Consider the following 7,464-nt stretch of genomic DNA (forward strand, 5'->3'; position numbering starts at 1 on the left):
GCTATGTATCTGGCACATTTCTTTATCTAATTTCGTGAGCAGTTTTCCATCTTTGTCCTCTATATATCAAGTTACACTGGTAAAGGTTCTCTTTTGAAAGTGACTTTTGTTAAGACTCCCCAGATCCCCACTGGACGACCCTATGACTTTTGTCACCTATAGCAGCAAGGTGCTTTCCCCTTTAGGTCCTGGTGACTCTCAAAAGCATCTTAGGGCTAGTAGTACTAATGCACAGCCAGCCACAGAATAGGCTCCTCACTACATAAATCCCTTAGGTTTTCTCAATAAAGATTATCGAGCATTTATAAAGCATCTCATTTTGTGATCTTTTCACTAGGTCTCTTGGTATGACTTCCATTGCCCACTTTGTGCAAAGATCACAGGACCCAGATTTGAGAACACAAACCTCACAGTACAGCAGCTTCTCCCTTTGACAGGCATTCCTTAACATTTCTGCCAAGATTTAGCATATAGTGACCCTATCTGGAGTTTCCCTTTCTATGGCTTACCTGAAACCGCTGATTATGCTTCAAGAATATTAAATTAAAAAGTTCAAAAGAACATTTTAAATTGTGCATTACAGATTATGTGTGGAAACCCTTCACTCCATGCTTTCTAGGATACCCATGCCTATTAGTCACTTGATGGTCCTCTGGGCTCTTCAACTGTTATCAATGTGCCTGTGTTCAAATAACCCTCATCCCAATGTACAAGAAAAGCAACAAGCTCAAACACAGATGAACGGATCCCGTTTTTACCCTCTTTTGGATTGATATTTAAATAACCACAAAGTGGCCAACCGCCTTTCCTCTTCAGCAGGCCTGGCAAGCAAGACTGCTGCCTGCGACGCCTGCATCCCAGATGGATGAGAGCTCATTTCCTGGCTACTCCTTTCCTGATCCAGCTGCCTAATGGTGGCCTAGGAAGAGCAGTGGAGGCACCCAAATGGGAGACCTGAATAGAGCGCCTGGCTTCAGGCTGGCTACTGCAGCCACTTTGAGAATCAAGGAGTGGAAGATTTCTGCTCTGTTTCAGATTAGGGGGAAAAAAAAAACCTGGAAAGGCAAATTTACAGAGGAGACAGATCTTTCATCTGCTAATTCACTCCCTAAATGGCCAAGCTGATCCAAATCCAGGAGCTTTTTCTGGGTCTCCCACATGCATGCAGGGTCCCCATGGCTGTTTGCTACTTCCCCAGGCCATACACAGGGAGCTGGATGGAAAGTGGAGCAGTTGGGACATGAACTGGTGCCCATATGGGATCCTGGCACTTGATGGAGCAATTGTGCCTGGCCCTCAAACAAGTCAGTCTTAGCTAGCTTAATCTAGCTCAGGAACGTTCAGTAGGAAACTACCTTAAATCAAGGCAGTTGTGGTTGCAGATCTATTTGGTAATACTGTTTTTTAAAAATATTTATTTATTGGAAAGTCAGATATACAGAGGAGAGGAGAGACAGAGAGGAAGACGTCCAATGATTCACTCCCCAAGTGAATGCAACGGTCGATGCTATGCCGATCCGAAGCCAGGATCCAGGAACTTCTTCTGGGTCTCCCATGTGGATGCAGGGTCCCAAGGCTTTGGGCCGTCCTCAACTGCTTTCCCAGGCCACAAGCAGGGAGCTGGATGGGAAGTGGAGCTGCCGGGATTAGAACCTGCGACCATATGGGATCCTGGACGTGTTCAAGGCAAGGACTTTGGCTGCTAGGCCACGGTGCAGGGCCCAGTTTAAGAGATTATTTTTATTAGAAAGATATACAGTGGACAGAGCTGATCTTCCACTGGTTGCTTCACCCCTCAAGTGGCCACAACTGCTGGATCTGAGCTGATCCTAAGCCAGGAACCAGGAGCTGTTTCTTTTGTCTCCCACACAGGTGCAGGGTCCCAAAGCTTTGGGCCACAAGCAGGGAGCTGGATGGAAAGTGAGGCCCCAGGGACATGAACCACTGCTCATATGGGATTCTGGAACATGCAAGGAAAGGACTTCAGCTGCTAGGGTTCTATGCAGGGCCCTGGTAATACCATTTTTAAAGAAAAACTGGTAGGACAGGAACTGGCCCCCATATGGGATGCCAGCACCATAGGGTAGATTAGTCCGGAATGCCACAGCACAAGCCCTGGTAGTACCATTTTAAAGAAATTACCTAAAAGGCACAGTTAGACTTCCATGGCCAGTTTACCCCCCAAATGACAGTCAATGGCTGGAGCAGAGGCAATCTGAAGCCAGGAGCTTCCAGGTCTCCAGGGGGTGCAGGGGCCCAATGATGTCACGCACTGTTTGATGCTTACTGCTTTCCCAAGCAGCAAGCAAGGAGCTGCATGAAGTGGAGCAGCTAGTACTACCATGGGGTACCATAGGGAGAAGCCTCATCTACTCCCTGCAGGTCTGTTACAAGCCAAATTTAATAGGCCAGTAATTCAGTCTGTCTGAATTAGCCAACTGCAGTATGTGATGGGTAAACATGCTACGTGGCTAGACTGGGTGTTTTTCATAGTTGCAAAAGGCTACAGTTCATTCTGTAGAACAGACTGTCCTTGAGAACATCCACTTGACCCTTTTTCTGTTGTGCAAATTTATTTTGACTTACAAACACTAGTGAAAATTTGTTGCTATCATTAGGACTTTAACCTCCTTCACTTGCATTTTAAAAAGCATGCGTGGGCCCAGCATTATAGCATAAAGTCCTCACCTTGGAACACGCTGGCTTCTTATCCCAGTGGCTCCATTTCCCATCTAGCTCCCTGCCTGTGGCCTGGGAAGGCAGTAGAGGACAGCCCAAAGCTTTGAGGTGAGAATATTGTGACTAATGTTTAATCCTAAATGTGATTTATTCCCAATAAACTGGCTTAGTACTGAACAAAGTCACCCAACAATGCAGGCAGTTAAGGACTATAAATGTTAACAGGCTTGGTCCTGGAACTAAGCTCAGACTTGGCACTGCTCCTTGCATGATGCTACAGGCCAACTGGATTAAGTCCATTTGTACTCCTAAGGTGGGACAACCATCCACATATACCAGAAACACACCAAAGAAATCTCCCAGGGGAAAGCAGCAAGGAGTGTCACCCCAAGTCTTTAAATGTCATCACTCCAGCTGTAACCAGCCTACAAGTTTCTTGGGAAGGACATACCCTGGGTCCACTTTCCTTCAGAACTTGGACAACATGAACACCCTGTTCTGTTGCTTGGCTACATACTTGGGCCCAGTAAGAGTCACTGGCAATGTGGGTACCATTCACCATGCAAGAATACTTGCTATTTTTACATACTTTCTAGAAAAAACATACATACCATCCAGTCAACATAGTCATAAACACTAGCTCATATGTGTCATGGACAGAACCAAGTACAGTTGAGCTAATATTTTTTTCATCAGGTGAACAGGTATCACTGTAGTTAGCCTTATGCATCTGGTTCTACATCCATGTGTTTAACTATGATCCAAGTTCCAAAAACTGAAATGTCACTAAGGACTGAGCTGAACCCATCCAAATGAATTGTACGCTTCACTTAAAAGGAAACATACACAGGTACCCTTGGATTTTGCTATCAATTCTGTCTAAATACTGAAGGGTAAGAGTAAACTTGAAGGTACGCCAGTCAGCCATAGCTTAGCTAAATGAGAACTGGGGAAGTTTGATTAGCGTAGGAATCGGCAAAATTCAGGCCAGCACAATTGCTCAAACGCTAAACCATTACCTTGCCAAGTTTGGCTGCCCCACTTCCCTTCCAGCTCCCTGGTTAAAACCTGGGCAGGCAGTAGAGGGCTTGGAACCCTGTTCCCACCTGGGGGAACTGGAAGAAGCTCCTCCTGGCTTTGGATCAGCTCAGTTCTGGCCATCACGGCCATTTGGGGAGTAAACCAGTGGATGGAATATCTTTCTCCTTCTCTCCATAAATCTGATTTGCCTTTCTAATAAAAATAAATATTTGACTGTTCTGTTCATAATAGCAAACACCAACCCTACTGTAACTGAAGATTTAATCCTTAGTATCATATCCAGTTGATGTACCCTGATTATCAAGTTCAGTAAATTGCCTGTTCCAACTCATTGCTGCTTCAGATTCCCACCTGTGGAATCCTGTGCTGGGACCACACCGCATGCTGCGATGCAGTTAGGCTTGGAAGGACTAGTGGCTCCACTCCCAACCAACAGCTACATGCTTACAGGTCCTCCTGTCTACAGCCAACACCCTTGCTGATCTGTTTTAGCACCCAATTTCAACTCTCTTTTCCAAGAAAAGTCTCTACTTTTTTGCCAAGTGGTTAAAAAAGGACAACCAGCCTAGAAATATTAAATCAACAGATCTTTTATTGCATTAATAAAATGACACATGAAACAATCCATGATCCTTACTTCAACAGCTGGGCAACTGTAAAGAAAAATGGTAATATCCGTAAATCTCTTGCCCACATACATAAAATCCCATTCCAAACAATCTAACCCTAATTTTAACTTTGTTTTAGTCAACTGTGAGCCCAGTAAAATATATTGGATTTTTATTCTGTCACATTTACTGTGTTCTGAAATGCAGCTCTTCTCTGGTACTCCAATTCACACCCAGAAGCCCACCTACCTTACTCATCAGCCTGCTGAACTGTTCCTTTTTCAGAGACATAGATACCATCCAAAAATTTCCTGATATCCTTATTTTTAACTGTGGTTGCCTGCTGAATCAAAGCAGCTGAAAGAGTGGAAAAAAAGAAAAAGCAAATTAAAATACCACACACACAAAAAAAATCCCAACACTTCACAGATCTACTTAGACAAAGCAAATGCACAAACCTGAATTTGAAACAAGCTCGATATCATTTCCTTCCAGGACTAATTCATCCTTCTGGGCTTGAGACACTGAGCAAGCAACACCTGAAAAGCAGAAGGGGCAGGCGCTAGTGTCAACATACCAGATCACTCCATTTGGGAAATCATCTTTCTGGAAATTTTTTGTTTACAGTTGAATCAATCTGTCACACAGCAGCCAGGTATCCAGTGATTTAATAAGACATTCAAATCCGGTGACTTCTGCCAAATTACATCTATTGCTTAAAGTTGTGCTCCCACAAAGGAGGTCTCTGGAAATGCTACAGCAGTACCATTGCCACTCCAATAGAAATTCAATTTGCTCCCCAACACCCATCACAACCTGGCCTGAGCTGAGTGCAAGCCTGAGGGCTACCATCCTGAGTTTGTGTCCTGTCTACTCCACTTGCAGTGCAGAGGCTGCAGACTGTCTCCAAGTTTACAGGGTGGCTCAAATACTCCCACCCTTGTGGTGGACCCAGCTCAAACTTGGTTCTTGACAGCTCTGGCTGGCACAGCCAACTTGGGAATACAACAGAATGTGGTCAATCTTCTCCTCTCTGCACCTCCACTAGCAACCAAAACTAGGTGGCAAGGACTTCACCATTCCAGCCTCTAGTGTATCTGCAGAAAGCTGCATCCCAGTAGCTAAACAGCACTCCAAAATGGAGTATGTGATGCCACAGTGTTTACGGGGTGAGGCCAACCACTGACGTAGGCACCCTAGAAGGCAGCAGATGCACGCTTCAGTACTCGGGTCCCTGTAGCCATCCTGAATCCCAACCAACAGCAGCTATTAAGGGCACCTTGGCAGCTGGTGCCTCTCCACTTTTCAAGTAATTTTAGAAAAAAGGCTTTTAAAAAGGATTCCATTTCCCAGCTATTACTCCGCAATTTACTACAGAGTACAATCCTTCAGGAATTGAAACAGGCAATTAAAACATACCTGGCCTCATCCGAACCCTTCGGATGTACTTTTCACCCAGGAAGTTTCGGATTTCCACCAGAGACCCGTTCTCCTGAATTACCACGTTGATGGGGAAGTGAGCATACACCGACCTCATCTTGTACCGGAAGCCCTAACAAACCAAACAAGCTTTTGTCAACACAGACACGTCAAGAAAGTCTGACACAGCAGCCTTACAAGCCCACCTGTTTGTCCTCGCTAGGTTCAGTGACTGAGGTCTTTACCAGACTTCAACATGCCGCATCAGGTCAACCAACTAGAAGGCCTGAGACTCAAGGCCCAGCAAGGCATGCAGGCAGCCCAGCTTTCCCAGGGAGCCTGGGTGTGAGGCTGGGCCTCAGGTGCAGCAGCTCTAGCTCATTTTCTATTAAGGTGATATAAAACCAGATGCTCTGGAGACTGCACCATTCTGATCTTTTACTCAGATTGAGCACACTGTCTTTCAAGAACCCAGAAATGCCCACCTGGACACACAGGCATCACCCATTCCTGGAGCAGACACCGCAATCCCTCCTCACGCCTCCCTTAGCCCCCATGGCCCACGAGGCCACTTACCAGTGTAACTCCCTTGATCATGTTCTGAACGTGACTACAGATGGTGCGAACAGTGGCCAGTTCCTTGCGATTGCCCCACCATTTGTCAACTCGGAGCTGCACAGGAGGTAAGAGTATTTGAGTCTCCCACCCCGCCAGACACAGTCCACTGATCCACACCCAATTACTCCACAAAATCCAACCACACTTGTCAACCTCCAACCTTTCAACCACAGTGGGACACGCTTCCACACAGGAATGACAACCCCAAAGTTAGAACCGACCCAACGCCACCATAATAATCCTGTTAAGCCTAATATCTAGTGCGAACACCCAGCACCGAAACTACGCAAATATATAACCCACCGCACTCACAATGTGGTTTCCCAACTTCTAAAGTCCAGATTTTAAAAGCAAAAACAATAAACCTCCATTAGGGTCATCTAAAAGTCCTCCCAAACTCGTAAAATCACGACCTTCCACGATAAGCGGCCCACTCACCCTCTTCTTCTTCTTTCCCAGGAGGCTGAGTTCCACATTGATGTGATTGAAGTCCCTTCGCAGGGTTCCTCTGGGCCCCTTCACAATCACCGTGCGCCCCTTCAGACTGATGTCGACATTTTCTGGAATGTCGACAGTCTGATTGCTGAGAATGGTCTTCATTCTGCAACACAACCACGGGCGGTGAGAAGGCAGGCGCGGGGCCCGAGGTCACAAATCCCGGGAGGCACACGCAAAGACCCAGCGAGGCCTCCCCGCCAGCCGCACAGCGCGAGCTAGGACGCCGGGCGGCAACTCCCCGTTCCACCCGGGCGGCGCCATGCTAGCAAGCAGAGGGAGCGGGAGAGGGGGAGGACTAAAAGCCGAGAATAGGACTCGTGGCCGGCGCCCCCAGGTCCATAGGCCGCTGGCCGCGCTGAGGGACGTGCGGCTCTCGAGGTCCGAGCGTTGGACCCGCGCCGCTGGCCTCCACAGAGCCGATGGCTTCAGATTCCCAGGCCCCATGGGCGACAGTAACATCCTCACCTCGCAGTAGATGCGGCAAAGAGGGAACGTCTTTCGTCATCACGCTTTAGTAGTCCGTAAGGGCGTTGCGTCTGACGTCATCACTGAGCGACTCCCGTAGGCGGAAACAGCCAATCCCGGAGCCTTTTACGTTGTC

The 7,464-nt window shown here is 47.1% G+C and overlaps 1 protein-coding gene across 1 annotated transcript; it reads right to left on the minus strand.

Annotated features, from left to right (window-relative positions):
• Nucleotides 1-4,294: 4,294 nt before the first annotated feature.
• On the minus strand, nt 4,295-7,363 carry RPL9 (ribosomal protein L9). Its single transcript, XM_040966100.1, has 7 exons — nt 7,329-7,363; nt 6,804-6,966; nt 6,324-6,419; nt 5,748-5,880; nt 4,787-4,867; nt 4,578-4,685; nt 4,295-4,373 (listed from the first exon to the last, which is right to left on the minus strand). The coding sequence occupies exons 2-6, from the start codon at nt 6,963-6,965 to the stop codon at nt 4,579-4,581; spliced, it is 579 nt and encodes a 192-aa protein (XP_040822034.1). The 5' UTR covers nt 6,966; nt 7,329-7,363; the 3' UTR covers nt 4,295-4,373; nt 4,578.
• Between the last annotated feature and the right edge of the window lie 101 nt (nt 7,364-7,464).

Source organism: Ochotona curzoniae, unplaced genomic scaffold, assembly GCF_017591425.1.
Source record: "Ochotona curzoniae isolate NIBS_2020 unplaced genomic scaffold, NIBS_Ocur_1.0 scaffold_4505, whole genome shotgun sequence".
In the NCBI taxonomy this organism is placed as follows: domain Eukaryota; kingdom Metazoa; phylum Chordata; class Mammalia; order Lagomorpha; family Ochotonidae; genus Ochotona; species Ochotona curzoniae.

Coding starts and splice junctions, on each gene's coding strand:
- RPL9 (XM_040966100.1), bottom strand. CDS start 6,965: ATGAAGACCATTCTCAGCAATCAGACTGTCGACATTCCAGAAAATGTC. Junction 6,420..6,803: donor TGGGAAAGAAGAAGAAGAGG/GTGAGTGGGCCG, acceptor CCTCCTGTGCAG/CTCCGAGTTGACAAATGGTG. Junction 4,686..4,786: donor CGAGCTTGTTTCAAATTCAG/GTTTGTGCATTT, acceptor CCACTCTTTCAG/CTGCTTTGATTCAGCAGGCA.